The sequence below is a fragment of the Falco biarmicus genome, chromosome 8 (genome assembly GCF_023638135.1).
Source record: "Falco biarmicus isolate bFalBia1 chromosome 8, bFalBia1.pri, whole genome shotgun sequence".
Lineage (NCBI taxonomy): Eukaryota > Metazoa > Chordata > Aves > Falconiformes > Falconidae > Falco > Falco biarmicus.
Window position 1 is genome coordinate 2,410,978 of NC_079295.1, and position 21,911 is coordinate 2,432,888.

At 39.3% G+C, this 21,911-nt stretch overlaps 1 protein-coding gene across 2 annotated transcripts in view; it reads left to right on the forward strand.

Annotated features, from left to right (window-relative positions):
• The window catches only part of RFTN2 (raftlin family member 2), a 37,363-nt gene extending 15,604 nt beyond the window's left edge, over nucleotides 1-21,759 (forward strand). For both annotated transcript variants that reach the window (XM_056349689.1, XM_056349691.1), the window contains exons 7-10: nucleotides 3,458-3,579; nucleotides 4,743-4,846; nucleotides 11,573-11,651; nucleotides 16,831-21,759. In XM_056349689.1, coding sequence (XP_056205664.1) covers nucleotides 3,458-3,579; nucleotides 4,743-4,846; nucleotides 11,573-11,651; nucleotides 16,831-17,100 — 575 coding nt within the window. In that variant the 3' untranslated portion in view covers nucleotides 17,101-21,759. The remainder of the gene's footprint in view (nucleotides 1-3,457; nucleotides 3,580-4,742; nucleotides 4,847-11,572; nucleotides 11,652-16,830) is intronic.
• Nucleotides 21,760-21,911: the final 152 nt, after the last annotated feature.

Sequence of the window (21,911 nt, forward strand, 5' to 3'; positions counted from 1 at the left end):
GGCAGTTCAGTGAAAGCAAACAAAACACAGGGTTGTAGTGGAGAGAAGTCTTGTAGAAAGTTAGTTGAAAAAGGTTTCAGAGACCTTAATTTTTACAGTACTAAGGCTGATTATAGAGTGCAGTAGTTTACTTAAAGTGGATTTCATAAGTCATTTCACGTCTGCTGCTTAAGTGAATTACACAAGGGCAGAATTATTGGGGGTTTGAGTAGGTTTTATATTTATTGTGTGTCTTATTTAATGCTTTTTTTCTGGTATTCTGATTTAAATTAACATGCATTCAGCATCCCCTTTGCAAGGCTTGGATTAGTAAAGGGCTTAAATAAAAAAAAAGTCTAAAACAAAATCTTTGGATGTTAGATGATGCAGGTTCTTCAAAAATCAAACCCTTAGAATAAGAACTCTTCAGTATTCATTATTCTATGTAGTTCAGTTCTGAGTGTGAATCACTGTTTCTGTAGCTCTGCAATAGTCAAGTCGGTGATTGTCAGAGGAACACAAGCGCATCAGCATCAGTCTGAGGTAAACATAGTGAATTTGGCAGTTAGCCCCTCTCAAACTGCGTATTTTGTGCACAAACTGCATATTTTGTGCACATAAACAGTAATGGAGCAGTTTGTTTTGGTCATCTTTTTTGCTTTTAAATTATAATTCCTTTCTATTGAAGTCAGTGGAAGAGCAAAGTTTCCTTCGGGGGAGGAGAGGTGAGAAATCAGACTCCTAGTTTTCAATACAGATTTTTTTAGAGCTGGAAAATAACTCTCTGGAGATCCGTTACGATTCACTGAGGGTGTTTTTGGCAGCTGTTGAAATTAATCTTTGCAGCTGTTGTCCAACAATAGCTTTACAGTATTCCCATTCCCCTGTAGTGGTCTGCTCTCCTCTATGTGAATAACTATCCCGTCTTTTTAATACCCAGGTTGTGACTGACTTAGGGATTTCGTGCTGCCTCTTGGCAGCGGTTGGTGCTTCTGCTTCAGCCCCGTTTGGCTGGTATGTGTGTTTCCATTAGACTTACGGGTGGGACGCTGCTGAATTAAACAGGGTATGTTCAAAGGCACAGCTCACTAGGTGGATGGAATTCTAGCTGATCAAGTGTCTGTAACCACAGTAAGAAATCAATTTAGCTACTGAGTTCTTAAGCTAAAATGTTCCTGAGGTGAACACTGAAGAGCTTCATAACAAACAGAAGTTTAGCATCCAACAGAGGGAAATATAAAGTGCTTTTTTGGGGAGAAAAAGTATTTAAGCACTTGCGCTTGTTCCTAAAATTACTTCTCTATGTCTGCATGTGCATGTAATTGTCATCTTCCTCACTTTTGATTGTATGCTTTTAGACTGTGAGGTGTCTTTAGGAGTAGTTGTCCTTCTATATACCTTTAGTGAAATGAGCAAATTTTAGCTGTTGCTTTAATAAAAATAAAACTACTGGATACAAGTCAGGCAGCTGCAGAAATCCACCTCTGGTTTGGACTCTACAGATGTTCTGCAGAGCCTGCAGAATTCTGTTGCCACCGGGATCACAATACAATGCCCAGTTTAAGGTAGGAGGAAGTGGTAACATAAAATGAAAAAAAAAAATAATAATTGTCAATTCCTAATAATTACCAACTTCTGTGTTCTTCTGGCGAAAGAGGATGCAGTCATAAAATCAGCCCAGGAAAGTTCTCTTTAAGCAGCCATTTGGATCGTTGTAGTGTTTCCTCTATTTGTAGCTGCCTTGGAAGCTCTCATGACCACAGAAGTACATGAGATTACAAGAAGCGCTTTGGCAATGTTTTTGCTGTTTTGCTTTTTCTGATTTGTGCTACCTGTCGTGCAGCAGTTTTGGTGGGCTTTTTTTGTTTATTTGAGGGGTTATTTTTCCCCCTGCTTGGTTTTGGGGTTTTTGCTTTTTTTTTGGTTGGATGGTTGGTGTGGGGTCGTTTTTGTTTGGTGGTTTTGTTTTTTTGTTTTGTTTGTTTTGGTCTGTGTTTGATTACTGCTATTAACAAAGATAAACTTTTCTAATTGATAGAACAGGCATGTGAGCTGGTTAGCCACATGTTTCTTTTTCAATAGAGGTGATTTTTGGCATGGTACACTATGAATTATCAAAATACTGTTGATTGGAGGTCTCTTGAGTCGATAACTGTTCAAAATTTAGAGTTCTTCTATCATGTTTGAAAAAGGATAGAAAAATAAATACTCTAATGTGGTAGGTGGCCTGTCCATTTTAAGTGTCTTGCCTGAACACTGAGAACAGGTCAAAGTCCATGATTTTATAAGATTAGATATTTATTAATCATCAGGAGCTGTGCAGATAGTCATATGTTTGTGCCTTAAGCCATATATTTGGTTCTATGTACAATCATATTGTATTTATGTGTAGTTAAAAAGAACGTGTCTGATATCTCTGCAGATGTGTGGAAGAGATATATATACTTGCAAGTATCTAAATAATTATAACTCAAACTACATAAATCTGCTACGTGCAATAGAGTAAAAGATAGTATGAATAAAAAGTTGGTATTTTATGGTGCATGAACAAGCATGCTCAAAGAAGTGGGAATTCCTGGTTTATGTAGCACAACTTCAGTGCCAATCCCGTCATTTTTTAAAACCAGACCAGTTGTGTTCCCTGAGTTTCCTTTGTTTGCTAAGTGTGTTTTTTTTTCTTTAAGTTTATCTGCCTTCCTTGAAGCTGTGGCAAAAATAACCATCTCTGTGCAATATTGGAGAGGATTTAAATCTGATGTTCTGAGGTTTACGTAGTTTCACAGTTCAAATTTAGTTTGAGGTGGTCAGCTGCCGAGGTACATCTGCACAAAAGGCTTCCCAATGACTCTTAAGAGAAGCAAAACTGGCAAATGAACCAACATTTGATGCACAGCTTTAGTGTGGGCCAACCGGATACCGTCGGGCTTCAACGAGTGAGTCAGGGAGTTGTGCTCTGAAACTTCCTTCCCATCAGGAATCTTCCTATAATTACTTCTGTTTCAGGCTTTTCCTGTGGCCCTTTATGTATTTATTTAAGTAACAGTAGCTAGGCTTTGCACTTCGTGCTTCATTTAACTTTATGCTCTCTCCCGCCACACCAAAAGCCACGCTTATTGTCAGGAGTACAGTGTGGAGGTGGAGTGAGGAGGGTTTGTGCCCATCTGCTACAGGGGCTGTGCTGAATACAGGAAATCGGAATGCAGATACAAGCATGGAAGCGGCTAATGATTTTGAGAAAATGAAAGGGTTGATAGTTCAATTTGTATGGAAAAGAGGGGTTTGCATAGTAAGTTGACTTGCATACTTCATCCAGTTGTAACTAGATGCAGAAATAACCAGAAAATTGAGTTATTTGCTGTCTCAGCTCATTTTGTCTTAGAGTAGTGTTAATGAGAAAAAAGCATCCCATGTGTACATCTCGGTAAAATATCAACCTAAAATTTTGTGTTTGAGTTTATATTTATCTTTATGTTCACAGGGGACTATTTGCCCAAATCTTTAGAAGGATTATTTATCTATGAAGAAGAAGGTGCTGGGGTTCCAGGTTCTAACAGGAAAGGAAATGATGCCATAGTTGTTGAACAATGGACAGTCATTGAGGTAAATTGGTGATTATTTAGCAATGCTATTTCCTATGTACACTTTTCTTTGGTTTTTTTTTCCTTAGTATGCTTGTAGCAGTGCTTGATAAACAGTTAGGATGGTTCCTTGAAGCCTTCTGCATAAGCTTAACTAAAGTCTTGACTGATAAAAACTAAGTTAGGCCTGTGGCCTTTAGTCAATGTGCATAAAAGAAATATGCCACAGGGATTCTGCCCTGATGTTTACAAATGTTCATATCAACAAACACAACCACCAGAGAGAAAAATGTTTTTAAAAATATATGTGCTTCAGATCAATTTAGACAAAATTTCAGCAAGTGCAGCTCTACTGACAAAGTGCTGAAGAATTTTTAAGGAAAAGGGGAAAGAAAATAGCAAAATCTAGCAACAGAACAAGAAAAAAATTGATAATGAATCGAGTATGGTTTTCAGATGTGTACTCTTAGTAAAATTTTTATTGCTAAATACGGAAGACTTAATTTTTCCTAATAAATTTACATGTACTATCTTAGCATGGTACTGCAGTAAAATTACAAGATTATTGGTATGAATTCGTAATATCTGAAAGTAATTGTTTTTGGAGGATGCTAAGGACTGACTTTGGAAATATTCAGTGGTAAGTACATTTACCAATAGTGAAAAGAAACAGTGTAAAACTAAAACCTCTTATATTAAAAAAAAAAAAAAAACCAAACAAAAAAAACGCCCCAAAAAACCCCAAAAACCAACCAAAACCAGAACAATTGAATGACCAAACCCCAAAAACTTAAGTGTATAGCTAGGTGAGATGCTTTTTTATTCAGGTGTGAATCAAAAACCTAAATAGTTCAATTGAGACACCTTTTACGGTGTTCAAAAAGTTTTAGGTTTTTGTTTAGCAACATGACAAGTGTAACGAGTGAGATGTGCTTTGAATGTCTTGCTGAATCAGGGCTCATACCTAAAGTTAGTCTGTTCTGTCTGTGCTCCTAGTCTTTTGTGCTCTTGAACTTTTCAAATTGTTTTCAGTTTGAAATGGTGAATCTTTACCAAACAATAGAGTTTGATGTCATCTCAAAGGATTATTTAGTTATAAATGAGGAGAGTCATTGTAATTTGTGTAGAAATGCAAATAAAACCTGTACAGAGTCTCTTTACTACTTTTTATAATTATTAATGTAGGGGTGTGAAATTAAAACAGATTATGGACCTTTATTGCACACGCTGGCTGAGTTTGGATGGCTTCTCACCTGTGTCCTGCCTACACCTATCATACGACATGACAGGTACCCAAACAATAGATTACAGTAGTTTTGATATGCATCTGAGAATTATCAAGTAATTACTTGCGTACTTAAATGTAAAAGGGAGAAAAAAGCTAGTAATGTTGACTGCATATAAAACTTGAGATGTAAATAGCATGACAGTGGAATCTTTTTTTACCACACTGTTTTAGAACTACTGACTTAAGTGAGTTTCAAACTAGACCAATAGTCCTAAATGTAAAATACTTTGTTTGTATTTAAACATTAGAAATTTTATTTAGGAAACTTTTTACTACATACCCAGTCCCCAGTGTTTAAATAAATTAGTAACATGTTTCAACATTTAAGACCTTGATGACGAGTTTAGACTGTAAGAAGTCATGTTGTCACAAGATAGTCATGCAATATTTTGCAAATTAGGGAGGAGACTGTGCTAATCCAGCAAATTATTGGGCTGTTCCTCCTCTTCTTTAATGTAGATACTACGTTTCATTTCAAATATAGTACCAAAGTACTGGATCTCAGTTCTCTTACTGTAAAATGTATTTAGATGACTCAGGGGGGCTTTATATATATTAAAGAAAAACTAAATAACAGATCTAGATCCGCTAAAATGTTCCAGGTTTTCTTTTTTCTTTTCCTTTTTTTTTTTTAACCATAATTAAGTACTGTGGTTTTCTTTATGGCAGACTAAAAAACAGCGAATGAAACACTGGATTAAACATACACCTCTCTTTTTTTCTTTCTTTTCTTTTTTTTAAATTCTCCTCCCATTACATTAGGATTGCCAAGGTTTGAAACCAAACATATACTGAGGCATAGCTTAGAGTTCTATAAGGACAGTGGAAAGAGTGGGTGACTTGAGTAATCTTTGGATCCAGACCTCACTGTATTAAATCAAGACAGCCTGAAAAATGGTGTGAATGAAAAGTTCTAAGAGAACGGCTCCAAGAGTAGAATTTTGTTCAAATAACTTGACATAATTAAATCAACTCGCCCAGGTGAGAAGGAAGTTTTTCTGCTCAGGAAATAGGTGTTAAGGGATTTTTTGGCTGTTTATTTTTATGGGTGGGGGGTTTTAGAGTTGATTTTAACCAGCTGCTTAAAAATTGTGGTAAAACAATATTGCACATTCTGCTATTTTTTGAAGGGTCTCTGCATGTTTTGTTTTCTTCTGAAATTTATGAAATTCTGACCTTGTAAAGCTCCTGCTCCAGAGAGAAGCAGTTTTCAGAATCTGAAACCAAATGGTTATCCTTTAATTCTTCAAACAAAATTTCATAGTCTAAATGTATTGTCATTGAACGTGGTGGCTTGTAAGGGTATGTGAACCACTTGTTTTCATAAACAGCCAAAGTTTTTGGCCAAATCTTAAAGCTTCGGAGTAAGCCTTCAGGATTTGGATCTACTTCTGGAAAGACGCGAGTGGACAAGGAGAGGGAAAGACTTTAACAGTTGTGATGCACTGTGGGTCGTAGGATGAGAGAGGGCTTTTAACTCCAAACCTCTTCGATCGCAGAAGCAGTGTGGTTGTACCCGTCCCTGTAGGGTTTGGACAGCAGGGTCACGGTGATCCCAAGCAGCTGCTGGTCAACATGCTGAGTATCAGCTGGTGCTTGCAGCAGGGAAAACGGTCCTGTGTTGTACCCCACAGGTGGCAGAGCAACGGCAGGGCCATTTTAAAAGAAGTCAGGTGCTATAAAGGGAAAAAAAAAAAAAAGGGCTGTAGGAAGTGCTGACAGGTTAATTAGCCTGGACCTGTTCCTTGATTAGTAAGAAGGTGGTACACCAGCAAGATACTTAAGTTGCACTAGATGTCTGGAGTAGCCTTGCTTCCCAGATGTGGAACAACCAGCCTGTTCATAGCTGTGATCGTGCAAAATGGGGTTGTATCCTGGCCAAATCTGAAGTTGGATTCATTTTGTATCAACACTCAAATAATTCATACTAATAAAAAGCATTTGTTTTCTGGCCTAACTGGCTGGATAGATGTCTTCATGAATTGTCTGGTATTTGTTGTCCTGCTGTGGCTTGTGAGATACTTTTGGAAGAAATAGGACAAATCATGTTCTGTGTGCCTGTGGTGTATCTCATACACAGCTATTCAATTTTCTTAAAAAAAAAAAAAAAAGAAAAGAAAAGAAAAAGCAAAAAAAAAAAGCCCATGAACAAAAATTCCTAACTAGGAATCAAGAATTCTTCAGACTGCAAAAAAAAAAAAAAAGTCTTTCTGTCCTGATAGGCTAAGTAGTGATTGATAAATGCTATTTTTAGGCATTGATGTTGGTATTTAAAGAAGAGATGAAATTCTTGGATGGTTACTATGTGTCTGATAGGAAAGATGCCATTACTGTGGTGGTGGATTATCCTAGGAATGCAAGTTAAATGTCTCAATAAAGAAGGACACTTTATGCTGCTGAACAGCTGGTCTTTTCTCAGACTTGAAACTCTGACCTCAAAACCCAGTCTGAATATTAACGGACTTCAGAAGCACAGAAAAAAAAAAAAAAAAAGAAAAAAGAAAAGAAAAGAACCAAATGAGCAACATTTGGGGAAGATCTCACAAATTCACATTAAAAAAAAAATAAAAGAATTTGTATGAAGTATATAAAGAAAAACCTGTTTAAGGGTAAAACGTTAGCAGGGCAGCCTGCTTCCCATTTTTATTCACCATAATATTTTGCTTTGTTCTCTGTCTTCCTCCTGATTTATTGCAGAACTTTCCCTCTCAGATCTTCTGTGATCTGTTCTTAGCCGTTACAGCCACTGCTTGTCTACAGATGAAGAGTGTGACCAACAGGGTAACACAGGTTCTGGAGTGTGACAGGACTGTCATGCGCTGATGTGTTCCTTGTTTGGTTTTCACATGGCTAGGATTTGAAGCAGTTTCAGAAACAGCAGGCTGTCACGTCTGTTCCTGTGTGGGTTTATTGTTTGAAGTTTTTCTTTTAACAGATGTTGCTCTCCATAAAATAAAATGTCCTGTTGCATGGAGTGTCACGCCACATGATAGCTGAACGTCAAGGGTCACTGTCCGGTCTCAGGCAGGGCAGCACTCTGTATGCCTGTTTAGTCCTTTAACTCGATCTCAGTAGCTAAATTGTGTTGGATGCAGGAAACATTTCCTTGAGCAATGCTATCTTTGCTGTTACAAATAGAGCAATGGTAAATGCTGTATACTTGAAACATGCAGAGTTGCTATTTTATGCAATGTTGTTTGAAAAATACATGCTGTGGGGTTTTTTGTGGTCAGGACACTGTAAAACCCACAGAAGTTCCCCTCTTCTGTCAGTGATTCCATTTTTCCAGGAATATGAGAGAAGTGCTTATGGTGCAATGTTTGTTGTGTCCATCCGTATCTTGGATTTAAATTTTGTCAGCAGTCAATAAAAAAAAAATGACCAAAAAAGCAGACTAAAAAAGAACAGAAGACAGACCCACACTAATATTAATGACCTAAAGAGGCTCCTGCATTATAGACAACTCTTACTTACCAGGTAAATGTCTTCAGGACAAGAATTTGACAGTAATTAGGCCAAATTCAGAAGCTATCTAGCAAGGATTAATAGGCCTTCTAAGAATTAAATCTAGTGAGTGGAAAAAAAATGTTAGAAGATACTTTGCTAGTAACTTAGTGCTACTGCAGTTACTAATACGATATTATCATGAGTTTGTAGCATTTCATATGTTTGTGGTCTAAAATTAGTACTTCTAAGGTTTTAAATTTTCCATCAAACACATCCTTTAAGCCAGGAGACTTATTACTATCCCAGGCTGGTATCTGTCTCATAACTGAAAGTCTAGATGATGTGCAATTCCAAAGGAGCACAGAACTTCATTTGGGGAAATGCAAAACACCATTTTTTGGGGGGGTTTAATGAAATGGGTTAAAATAATTTATTACCTTGCTCCTTTTATTTGTATTTCAGAAAATTTTGTCTGACCTTAGTTCTGAGTGCTTAGTATATAAAATGTTCATGCATAAAATAAAAAAAAAAAATCTGTAAAAATCAGAGCCGTTGGCAGTGCTTCTTAGCTTCCAGCCTGATGATTGTTTTGGGGGACTTATTAAATATATACGTGTAAGAGGACAAATATATTGCCCGTGCAGCATAAGCAGACAAGCAAATCACTGGTGTTTTAACAAAAGAGTCTCTGTTGCTCTTCATCCCTCTTAAAAGAAGAGACAGGAAAAAGGCTTCGGCAGCCTTTACTCTGCAGTGACCTTTATTTCCCCTCTCTGATGACTGTAGTCCCTGAAAATGGATGGGCAAGGCAGACTTGTCACAAGCGCTGCAAAGCAGGCAGTGCAAAAATACTGACTTGGTGGTTATTAATTTATCAGACAAACCACTCCAACTAAGTTTTCAAAATGCCCTGACTTTACAAGGCAAATAGAGTATGTGGAAATGTGAGGGAAGGTATGGAGGGGCTTGCCCTAAGCACTTTTCTCATTTAAATTCTGTGGAAATCTCACTGTCATTGAGCTCTTTGTGAATTAAGCTCATAGCCACTTTGTCGTGTGCGGCATTTTAATAAGGTCAGACTTAGAAAATTGTTAATTTACTTATTGTCTACTCACCGTTGTGTCCTTTCTCTCTTCTAGTAGAATTTGTACAAGCTGTAGCTTAATGTTTGGGTTTTTTTCTGTGCTCTCAAGGAATGCAGACACTGTTACAAAATAAGCAGCAGGCTCTTGCCCATGCCAGGGACTGTGCTCAGCTGTGTCCCTTGGAAGAGAGATTTCCTGGTTGGTACCATCAAAACAGACATACTGAGGCAGGGAGGGGTACCTAGCCAAGTGAAGTAAGGTTGCAGGTTTGCCAGTTTCCTTCTCATGACATAAAATTGTAACATGTTTTCTTTTAATGAATGCAGATTGTGAGGTGGGACTCTCAGAGTAGGAAGCCTTGTTAGTTTAAGGGATCACGAGTTTGTTCTCATGCCTCCTTGCTTTCGCCACAAGCTGGAGTTTAAGCTAGTTCTCCATTATCATCCAAGGAAGACATGCAAAATATGCCATGACCCAGGTTCAGCTGGACTGAGAAGATTGTGAGGAGCCAAACACCATCGCAGAACCACCGTCACTGACTGTAGATCAGGTGTAGCTCAGTATGCTGGGAACAGCCTTGCTTTGTGTACTTTCTCAGAGCTTACTTCTGGAAGCTCTACTGGGACAGGCTGTTCATAGGCTCTTCCTGATCTCATAGGAACAGTTTTAATCCCTGATTTTTCATGGTGCCAGTCCCTGATGTTAAATATAAATTAATTCTATCAGTCCTAGCCCTGGCGTGAAATGTGAATGTTACCTCAACTTCATGTGTGTGGTTGTTCGGATGGTGACATACCCATACTGAAGCACAAGCTTACATTATTTTAGTAGTTCTTTCTGTAATGTTATGCACAATAGTACTGTTTTATGATTGATAGATTAGGTGGAATCATAAATACCTCAAATGAGCTCACTACATGTCTCTCTTGTGTTTCTGTGTTTCTGCTTTTCTTTCTACTGAAGTATTTCAGTGTCCATCCTTAAAGTCCATAAAGATCTCATTGAATGCTACCCAGAAGTAGAAGTTGGGGAGAGAAGAAGAGTTTATCAAAATGTAGTATCTGATACTTGGAAGAGCACAGAAGTTTTTTAAACCCTCCCATCTTAGAGCTCTGGTCTTCAAATTCTTGGACACTTTCAGTGCCACATAGTCAAGCTTTGTAGTATATACACAATCAAGGTGCAGACTTTGTATTTCTGATGGAAAGGTGATGAAAATAAATCCGTAAAAACTTCAGAGGATGTATCACTGGTACTAAAAGAGTTTAAAACTTTTGAAACATCATATTGGTAACATCTAGTTTGGTCTTGAGGAATAACTTTGCCTTTTCACATTTATTTTTCTATGAGTATTTCCTTTTGAAAAAACTCTAACTGTACTGCTTTAAATTCTGTCTACCACAACAGTATCAACATCTGTAAAGTCCCAGGACTAAAAACTAAAGTTCCTCTTATTTTATATTTTTTTTTCCCTCCTCTATTATCTTACTGCTATCTTATCTTGTCCTTCCTATGCAGGTACCTCCCACATACGAAACAGCCAGTGTCATTTATCTCATTGTGACTGTAGAGCTTACAAAAACTGAGCTGAGCCCTTTTATGTATAGGCAGTCTGACAGCAAGCTTACCCTGCTGTGTCAGTTAGATGTGATGTTACAATCAGAAAACACCTTTTAGTTAGCAGTAAGGAACGTTACTTTGCAAGTTTCATACCACAAAGTGTTGAGATATTTGTTGAAGCTGTGTATCTGTTGAGATTGGGCCTCTTTGTTGTGGCATTAGTAAGCAGTAGTATGTTGCTGTATATTTGTCGGTGAATGGGATGTGGCAGAAAGACTCTTCGAGGCTTACTTCAGGCGTAAAGGTGCAGACTTTGATTGAAAGTAGGATCTCAGGTACTTAAACTGTCAAGAGCAGACATGTAAAATAACTCTAATCATAGTAATACAATTATTTTTTTCTATGCATATTTTCATGTATAATACCTTAACCCAGCTTTATGCTTCTATATTTAATTTTTTTAAAATGTGATTACAAAACTGTTCAGGAATTAATAAACCAGTTAACACTTGGTAGTCTGTCCTCACTCATGGACTGAAGTATGTGCAACTTAGAGTTGACTCTGAAAGGTATGGGTGTGCTACAGTGACTATTACTGCCTATAAAGTATTGACATTATTTTCTTTAACTTTTAGTGAAGGAAATCTGGCCACAAAGCAAGTAGTTTTTCTTCAGAGACCTGTTATGTGCAGTTCTGCCGTCCAGACACCAGAGGTAAGTAACATGTCTATGCTATTACAAATTTGTACTTCATATAGTGGTTAGGTACAGAAATGAATTCAAAATTAATGGGGAAAAATGGCAGAAGAGTGTTTCACTTGAAACAGGTTTAAGTTTGTGGAGGGCTTTTGTGGCTGGACTCATCTTATTATTTTGTCAGCCATAGACCTCTTAAATTAAGCCATAGAGAAAATCATAAGCATGCTAGAAACCTATTCTGTGCTGAGAAGTTACTATATCTCAGGTGGGTAAGGTTGGCTGTGCTGTGAGTATTTCTTTAGAAGTCTTCAGGAAGTCTTAAATGTTCTGATTCAAATCCTGGATCTCTTGCACAGAAGGAAACATTTTATTTCACATTTGTAGAATACAAGCGCGAAGCTGTGCAAGGAGTACTGTAATCTGGAGGTTAATGGGGTGAAGGGCTGTTAGCTGGTGCTGCATGAAAGTGAGTGACAGAGAAATCAAAATTCCTGCAGCTGGACCTCTATGGCTCCTTGTTCCTTTTGAATAAGGCTCCCATAATAGTGTTGTATAAAAATGCTTTGAGCATTAATTAAGTGGCAGTCATCGTGTTCTGCTCAGTGAAAATCACAGCAGTCATTGCACCTGTATAGTGCTATAGTACATCCTGCTGTGGCCAGAGAAGGATGAACTACTGGTGGGCTTTTCTTTGCCAAGTCTTTCAACATCCCGTGATGAGTCTTAAGCTTTGTTCTTTCTGGTTTTCAATGGCCATTCAGCCTTTCTGTAATCAACATGGCTTTCCTGTGATAGTCTTAACCAGCTATGAAAACTGGACGTTCTCAGCCACGTTCAGCACCAGAGTAGTAATTTTACAAACTGTGTCATTCGTGGTGTTATATACTATTACAAGGTAACAAAACCTGGTCTCTTCTTTGTCCATCTGTATAAATAGTTCCACGAGTCTCTAAATTTCTTGCATTGGTACTTGATCTTTCTCTGTTCTTTTTACCTTCTACCCAGTCTGTTACCGTCATTTGTGTTTTCTGTTCAGAATTTTCTCTACTTAAGTGTTCCTAAAACATACTTTCCCATTTTTTTTGTTCTTCTCCAGTCTTTTGCTTATCTCCAGCCTAACTTCCTTCTCACTGTGTCCCCTGATAATTACTACTTCCATGCCTGGAAGAACTCCATTCAACATGCACAATTAAAGTCCTGTTTAATTTTTTTGTCTCTGCTGCCATCTCAATTCCCAGTTAGTTCTCATACACTATCTGTAGTTTGTTTCCTCACTTACAAATTCGGAGCTTATGCTTTTTTCTCTTCAGTGTTCTGTGTAGTCTCCCTTGCCAGTTTCATAATCTGCTTTTCCATTCATACCCTTTTCTGAATCCTGCCAGTTCCTCATAGAATGGCTTTGCCTGGCTTTGTAGTCTTTGCATTCGTTCCTAATACATTTCTGACAGCTTGTTTTGGAACATAATTTTGGTATCAGTATTGTAAATATGTAAAACCTCATTATGTCAGTCACTATCAAATGAAGTCGTGCTTTTCCTGATGCTTCCCAACTGTTTTTTAATACTCTGTGTAAGGGCATAGACTCCCAATATAAATACTCTTTCCTTGGTAAGGCATAGTATCTCTAATTATAAGCATCTCTTAAAAAGGCAACATGACTACATCTCAAAATTTAGAATGGTTGAGACTGGATTCTGCCAAGAGAAGTAATACAAACCAGTACTGTAAAAACATTCAGTCTGAGGAACTGATGAATCTTTGAGATGGGGATTAAATTAAAAATAGGAAGCATTATGCTCACATTTTAAACTCCCTCACCCAGTTGTGATGTGATCAGCAGCTTTGGTTTATGCAAATAAAATGGTGTGTTTTGTAGTTGTTGTTTTACTTTGTTGTAATGGGAAACCTTTGACTAAAGCATTAACATACTGGAAGTGGACAAGAAATAGCTGATTCGTGGCCATTTACATCAGGATTACTGTGTTTAAAATCTGAGCAATCTTAATATCTAAATGTGCTCTTTAAGTACCAGTGGATGTTTTACTTCACCACCAGGAAATTTCAGTACGCTGAGATCATTTTAGCTTGGGATAAGTAGGTAATTCAGGCTGAAGCTGAAACGTTTAGCAGAGTAACATTTTTTTCCTTCTGTTTTTCTAATTATGTTGTTTTCCCCCTACATTTTAATCCTTCTACTTCATTACTTTTTTTACCAAAAAGTCCAAATAGGCGAACAGCGTATTACCAACACTACAGTTTGAATTCATAGAATTGTTAGTAATACCTAGCTGGTATAGAATGTCATGCTAGCTTTGAAGTGCAAAAGTGCTAGCTTTTGGGTGCAAAACAAGCTACTGAAACTTGAAAGCATTAACTTTTGCTTCAGAAACTTTTAATATGTTTATTTACAATGTCCCCTGGACATTGAGGATACAGCTGTACAAACCTTTATCAAACACTTGCAATCATTTTAGTAAAAAAGTTTAATTCCTGTCATTCTGTATTGTTGGGCATGGCGTCTTCATTTTCATTGGTACTGCATATCTTTCCATTGGTGTTCAAATTACATTAAAGCTGCTGTTCAAAAAAATTTTCACATCCACTACTTAGGATGTTTTTGAAACACAGAAATATTTAAGATATCTGAAATGTTTTAGGTTAAAAAAAAAAAAAGGTTGCATCACAAGTAATGTTTATTTAAGCATACCTTTAGCAGGTTTGCAACTTGGATGCCTTGAGAAGAATGCTAACTATGAGAGAGTCAGAATATGAACCCACCAAGGCTCTTCAATTACTGAAATAAGAAAGCAGCCTGCTACAGGCCTTCTCAGACATGTAATTATCAAGCCCGCAGAGCCCCGATCCCATCACTTTCCAGCTCTCCCAGTGCAGCGGGGTCTGACTGTGGCAGGAGCTTTGCCCCACAGGCAGGTCCAGCCGTTGGACCTCTGTGTCTTGCGTTCTGCAGAATGGCAGCACGGGGTGTGGGTTGCTTTGTGTACTCAGGATTATGTTGGTTTTAATTGTTGGGTCGAAGTTAGCACTGTCGTCTCTAAAGGAAGTTTTGCTTCAGCAAGAATTGAGGGGAAAACTCCCATTACCTGGTCTTTTATTCCCTCGGGGTCTCTTTTCTGAGGAGGGTGTATTTTGTGTTGTCACAGTTCATCTCTGCCTTCTGTATTCATGGGATAGCACATTATGACCTGGTTTATGATTTACATAATGGGTCAAAGGCCACTTGGATTAGAAGGGCCGTACTGTGTCCGTGGGCTGTTTATCACATACCATTTGCTTTTCTAAGAAAACAGTTCAGAGGAGGAGATAACAGAATTGAACCGCACAGTACTCGAGCGTGTTCTGTTTGGTTTTTTTCTTCTCTCTTTTTACCTTTATTTCCCTTAAGCAGACTTCGCCATCCTCTTACTGTGGCATCCAAAGGTTATTTCCTTCTGTTTCTCCTGAGGCAACACTGTTTTCCCGTAGCGTAATTTCCCAATGTCTCCTGTAACAGCTTCCCTAAATACATTTCCTTTAACCACAAGGGCCATTGTTTTGGGGTATTTTCACTGTTTCAAAAGGATTTGAGAAAAAACTTAACAATGTACAGAAGGGGGACACACAAATTGCCAGAGCATGGCAGAAACAGTTGTGGGGTGTTCTTGTTTTCAAAGTGTTTGCATTTGTGCAAATCCCCCTGCAAGAATGCTTGCGTCCTTCACCACCAAAACACAGCGCTCTGCTGAGGCTGGATTCTTCACTAGCTAGATGTCCTTCTCCTGTGGACAGTGCTGTGTCCCCTGGCAAAGCTTTTCCTGGTTCGGTAGTGCTTGTGCTGACAGCAGGGCTCTGGGCAGCCAGCCCCGGCACTCCTGCCTTCCTGGCCCTGCCTCTGTTGTGGCTCGAGGCACTGACCTCTTGCCTCTGGGGGTGCTGCATCGTGACAGAGCCGAGTACCTTGGGTAGCTCCTGGTGCTACAATGAAATAAACCTTTTTATTTATTTGTAATGCCTCAGAGGACCCTTAGCATAGCCTGATAGGTTGGTTGTTTGCATAAATCACAGTCTGCTTACTTTTATTTTTGACATTGGTAGCCATCGCTGCAACCAGAAGCATGTCAGAAGATCAAGGCTAATGTCAGACTCTCTACTCACTTCTTCATGTGCAAGGTCCTTTAGATCCCCCCGCACATTGCGGTACAGGATAGCTGCTGACTTCTGTCTGCATAGATCCACCATGTGGATTAAATGCAATCCTCAAACTCACCGTTATCTGAGGAGGCCTTGGCAGGTCTTCATGGGCAGAACTGGAAAGATAAGAAAGCACAGCAGTCTTGCCATGAGATGGGTCAGTGGGAAGCCTTCAGTCCTATGACGCAGTTAGATCACGCTCCTGAAGAGCTCAGTGCTGACGGAGTTTGACATCTTCATCAAAAATTGCACTCTTTGTTGAAGCTTCTAGACAGAGCTATGTTTGGGGGCACTGATCAACATGCACTGACTTTCAGAGCAGCTTGCAGACGAGGGCACTAGCCAGATGTTGGACGTGGTGGTCTGTAGGGATGCAAGTAAAGGAGAGCGAATGTCTGCCTGCAGTGGCAGCTGGAGGTGGTGGAGCTGTGCCAGCTGCCTGTCACCACTGCCTGGCCCTCCACCCCTCCAGGCAGGAGGGACTTCTGCAGCTGAGAGGAATCTGACAGCAGGAGCTCTGCTTCCCTGGAGCTTTCATCCCTGCAGAGCACAAGAAAAGGGCAGCATGTGCACATACATACAGCAGAAAGCATCAGAGGCAGGGGTACCATAGATGTGTATGTTAGGCACAGAAATCATGCTTTCTCAAACAGCTGATTGGAGCGCGGATTAAGACTTGTAAATAATCCTGGATCTGCCGAGTACTACATAAGAATCAAGCACTGTTGAAGTACTTTTTCTTAGCATTCATTTTTGCTTTCTTGAGTCTCGTCTACATCTTGTCGTCTTTGTCTCTCTCAAAATGTATTTATAGAGAACAAAACCCTTATCTGTCAGAGGCTTTTTCTCCAGAAAAGTTCATAGTTTAAACCAGAGTGTTAAATGCTGCCCTGTGTTAAAATGCAGCTCACGTTAAATTAATGCATGACTCACTGCAAAGTGTTTGGCTTCCCTCCTGCCCCCCTCCCCAAACAAGCTAATGTTCAAACATCCTCTTGTATTTCAGAGGAAATCCTTAAGACAAGTTACTGGGGAGGAAAAAAGCAAAGTCTGCAGCAGAAGTGTTGGATTAGACACAGCTACCTCTTGCCCTGTAGAAACTGGACAACCATCTGATGAGTTTCACCTCGCTCCTTCTAAACAATGTTGGATCAAGGAGGGATCCTCCCAGTATGGAGGCTTTCCAGGATTCAGTAGCAGTGATGGAGTATTAAGGGAACTGGATGATGGACAATTTGATCAGGAAGATGGAGTCACTCAGGTCACATGTATGTGATAACGTAAGTAACTGTATCAGATGGACATGTACATAATTCACTTTAAAAAAATCAAAAACAACAAAAAAATCCCAACCCAACATACTACTTCAAATGCATTGGTATAATCCTATTACTTTTCCCAGACTCCTTTTGGGTTTTTGTCTGTTTCTTTGTTGTGTTAATCCTACTGTAGTAATAATACTACTGCAAAATAATTTGGTTTTCTGTCTCTCTTTAATAGAGTAACTACATGACTGGGTGCTCTGCTAACTTGTTAATGCTTTTGACAAGCAAGGAAGCAAATGCTGCAAAACAGTGACAGTTTGAATTGTGTGAGAGAGAAAAGAAAGAGGATGTGTTTAGTATATTCCACAAGCTGGAGGAGTGTTGTATTTGTTTTTTTAAGGGTGTTGTAAATACTGGTGGGGAAAATGAACTGTCTGGTTGTTGTTAAGTTTTAATGTATCTTTCACTTTACTTGCCTTGCATGAGTTCAAAAGCCTAAAGAAATTAAGTCTTACGCTAGAGTGTTTAGGCTGCGTTCAGACTTGGCACATACAGAAAACCTTGGAGGCTGTAGGCAGACACTTACTCCTGTAATATAACTTCACGTATGCAGGTTTTACCGGCGTTCCTTGTACATCTAAGCCAAAAGCTATCTGAGCATATAGCTTGTCTAATGATGTATTCATAATTTACTTACAAGTGGAAATTAAGAACCACCCACCCCCTGAAAGATAACTTGCAGTTTCTGAAAAAGTAGTTTGAGAAGCTCACTAAAGCAGCATTGACAGCAGCGTGCACAGTGATGCTGATAATGCAGAGGAGGAGGAAGGAGGCTAAACTTACTAGGCAATATTAGATCATAGACTATACACAAATATGCTGATATATATATAAAAAATTTATCAGCTGAATGTATGTCACACTGGGTGAGGTGTATTCACATGCATCAAACACCAGAAGGAATGTTCAGAGGACGAAGTTGCTGTGTTTCCATCCTCACCGTGGGGAGGAGCTCCTTGCGTTAAGGGAGGTAGACACTGGCGGGGCTCTGTGGGCAGAGGCATGAACAGGAATTATTTTTACGCTGCTGTCTTGAAATTGCATTTTACAGAGGAGTTGAATAAAAATGCATCTCCAGAAGGTAAATGTGATGATAACTAAAAACTCCATCTTTCAGTTAGTTTTGGAAGCAAAAGATGGAAAATAGTTTGGTCAAAATGAGCAGTCGGAACAGAACTGAGCAGATGTATTCACAACACTTCTCTCGGTGTTTGCAGTACAGCACGTGCATCACCCAGGGATTTTGGTGCCTGTGTGTGTGAGCTTTACATTTACCCCACTCCCCTGGTGGGGTATCCCACCAGATGCCGTGGGAGCCTCCTTGTCCACAGTGGCAGCTGCTGGCAATAAAGGCAGTGGGCAAATTAGTGCAGTGACAGGAATGCCGGTAACGTGACTGCAAACAAGCACCCCAGGAGATGACCAGGACAGTGGAAGTCAGACTGTGATCTTGGTGGCAGGGAGCTGTGCAGAAAGAAGGCTGGCAAAAGCTGCTTATTTCAGTAGCCAAAAAGTAACTTATGAAAGGAAAAAAAGAGTTACACTTGCTAGGATAAGCAAAAGTAGTACAAAGCCTTAGTGGTATTTCAGTTTATTTTTACAAGGCAGGGGAAACCCTTTCTACTTGCATGGGTGTCATAGTGGGAGCTTGAAACGATTATTGCTTTGGAGCTGCATCCCAGTTTCATTATGAAATTGTAGGCAGGCTTGTTTGTTTTTTTCACTTTGGAAGAGCAACTCTAACAACTGTTTGTGGCAGGTTTGGAGTTGCTTTTTTTAAAAAAAATCATCTATAGCCCTGGAGCTGGAAACATTCTTTCGGCTTGGTTTTCCTATTGCACATTTTGAAAAGGGCAGCTTCCATTTTCTCATTTGAATTTCTTAAGAAAAATGCTGGCAGCCTGGCAGGATGGTTCTGCATTGTGACTGTTCTAAGAGCCAAGTACAGCCAGTAGGGCAGGAGGAGGACCGTGCACACTGCGGGGAGCGATGAGGGCGCAGGAGTACCTGGGATAGCACGCACGGTAAGAAATCCACTCTTGACAAAGGCTTCTCTCCCTGCTTTCCCACCAGCATCTCAAGGTCACGGATGTGGGGCACAAACCTCGCGTTCATTCCTTATCTGGGGGGGCATCACACGGAGGAGGATCGCCCCACTAATGGGGAGGGTGCTGGACCGGGTGGTGCCTCACACAGCAGTCTCCTCCATGGAAAAAATATGAAGATACACATGACATGTGTCTCTGGCAGAAAGCCAAGTAACTCTAGCAGATTAAAAATGGGGTAACAGCTGGTCTTGTGCAACTTGGAATATGTTGCTCTACTTGAAGTATTTGTCATGACTTATCCAGAACTCGTGCGTGTGTGTGTGTGTGTAATTTTAACTACTGGTGATCCTCCATACAACTCAAACTTGTAAAACCAGCAAAAATTGGTCAAAACCCCCTAGCAATTCTAAATATTCCAAGTTAAAGCTCTTAAAGTACAACAAAGAAATGACCTTTTGTAAAGAAGTATCCCTGCGTAAGATGGTTAACAGTAGAGAATCCTAAACCAAAAGTGTACTACAACTGTTTAAATAAGGTACAATGTATAAATTAATAAATTGAATGCAGTTAATCTTTCTAGAATACATTTATTGAATAAAAAGCATCATTTAACTTTTAACTGAGATATTTTTATATCAGCTGTTGAGAATACAGAAAATTCAAATAAATCAGTACCTTTTCTTAAAAGAACTTTTCCCCTTACAGTTAGTGGGATGTACACAAGGGAGATTCTGATTTGAAACAAGGGTAGAAACTGAGCGTGCTTTGGTTCATTTGGTACATTCTGGAATATGCCCAGTTTTAGCAAAAAAGGCTTTTCTTCTTGAAGTGAAATATTCCTTTTCAGTAGCCCAGTTTTAACTGTGCTTCAGTCCTTCCTCAAATCTCACAGGTATTGACTGTGCTGCAAACCTCTGAATTTCTTCCTGCTCTCTTTAATTCAGTGTAAATATGCTAAACTGTTTGTTCTGAACCTGCTCAGTGATTCCTGTGTAGTTAAGGGCAGCTGGTTTTTTTTAATGCCATTTGTTTCACAGTATGTACAGTTACCTCTGCTGTAGAAACTTTAACCTTAGATTGTCTTCCTAGCTCTCTGTTGTCTTTCACCTCACAGGGCTACATTTAGGCTCTGTATTGGAAAAAACCAAACAAAATATAATTCTTCACCTGGGAAAAAAGGTCAACCTGCTGGGAGCCAAGATAGAGATCTGTAAAGCCAGTGGCACGGAGAGGGTAGCAAAGGAATAAATTCCTTAGCATTTGATAGAGGAACTCGAGGGAATCATGGCAGCAGCGAGCAGCAGGTTTGAAATGAGGCACGGCAGCTGTTTGGCTAATTGTAGAACTCCTTGCTGCAGGGTGCTGTGTATAAAACTACATGCATTTAAAAGATGACTGAAAAATTCCCAAAAGGAAAAAAAGCATTGCCCTATTCTCTCTGAAAGCCACTGAACCGGGAACTGCTGTTGGAGACTGGGAAAGCTGGTCTGACTGACTGTGTGCTTGTCCTGTTCTTGAGGTTACACTAAGCACCAGTGCTTCATCCCTGGTGGGCAGGTAGCTCAGAGCGTTCCCTGCTGCAAGGCTTTCTTTCCAAAATCGGGGAGAGTAAGTTGCTTGCTCAGCCTGTGTGAAGAGTGTGCAGGAATTGCCTGACTTCATGCACTAGTTGAACACAGAATAAGCCACCCATCTTCCTGGGGCTTGAGTGCTGAAACAGAAATAATTGAAAATGGTTCTGAAATAATGGGAAAATCTTATATTTTGGTTTTTGTAGTTAAAAATTCTGAAAGCCAACTTTTTCTTCCTTGGAAAAGTGAAAAAGGGGAGGGTGCATCTTCGGTATAGGGGATTCTCATTCAAGCTACTTGTTTCATCACCTGGTCTTACACAAACGATAGCATTCAGCTACGCCTTCAGTAGTGTTGTGACCAGCACCATCCATCAATTAAACTAAGTTTGTAAATCAGAAGAGGTGTCAGAAAGTTACTCTGGCAAGACTTCTTTGTATGCTCCTATTACATATGTGTACATATATACACATACTGTTCAGTTTTTATTTTACCAGAACATATTTTACATACTCATCTTTTTATTAAAAGAATTGCAAGTCAGACTTAAGCATGGATGCATTCCCTGACCAAAAAAAGTACACTTATTTATTCAATCACAGGGCTTCAGTGAGGAGCCTGTGGTCTGAAATGTAATGGCAAAGTCCCTTACCTGTACGTGACTGCAACTCTTAAAAAGAGCAGAGAGCAACCAGTGCTGGTTGTGAACGTCTGCAAGACTGTTTATGCTTTCTGATGCTTTAATTGTGTGGAGAGGAATTACTTTTCTAGTGTTTACAAGCAGGAAGAAAAAAATCAGCTGTAAAAACACTGTTGTGCCTTGCTTGGAATTGTCAGAACAGTTTATTTACATACCTGGTCCACTGCAATAAACTGCTGCTTAGCTTCTGCGTTTCTGGCTGGTAAAATACTATTTTCTTTCTGTAAAGCCAAGATCTTTTCTACAGTTCTGGTAGGAGGCTTCTCGCCATTAAAAGTACTTACCAAATCAGCTACCAGTTTCTTTATTACGTTTGTCTCACACTGGCATTACATGCGTTAGACCAATGTGTACCTTTCCTTCAGCTAGAGTTACTTTTCTGCAGTGTTGTCTGTACGTCCATACACTCGGGAGGGAAAGCTTCTTAAGGCTTACAGCCACCT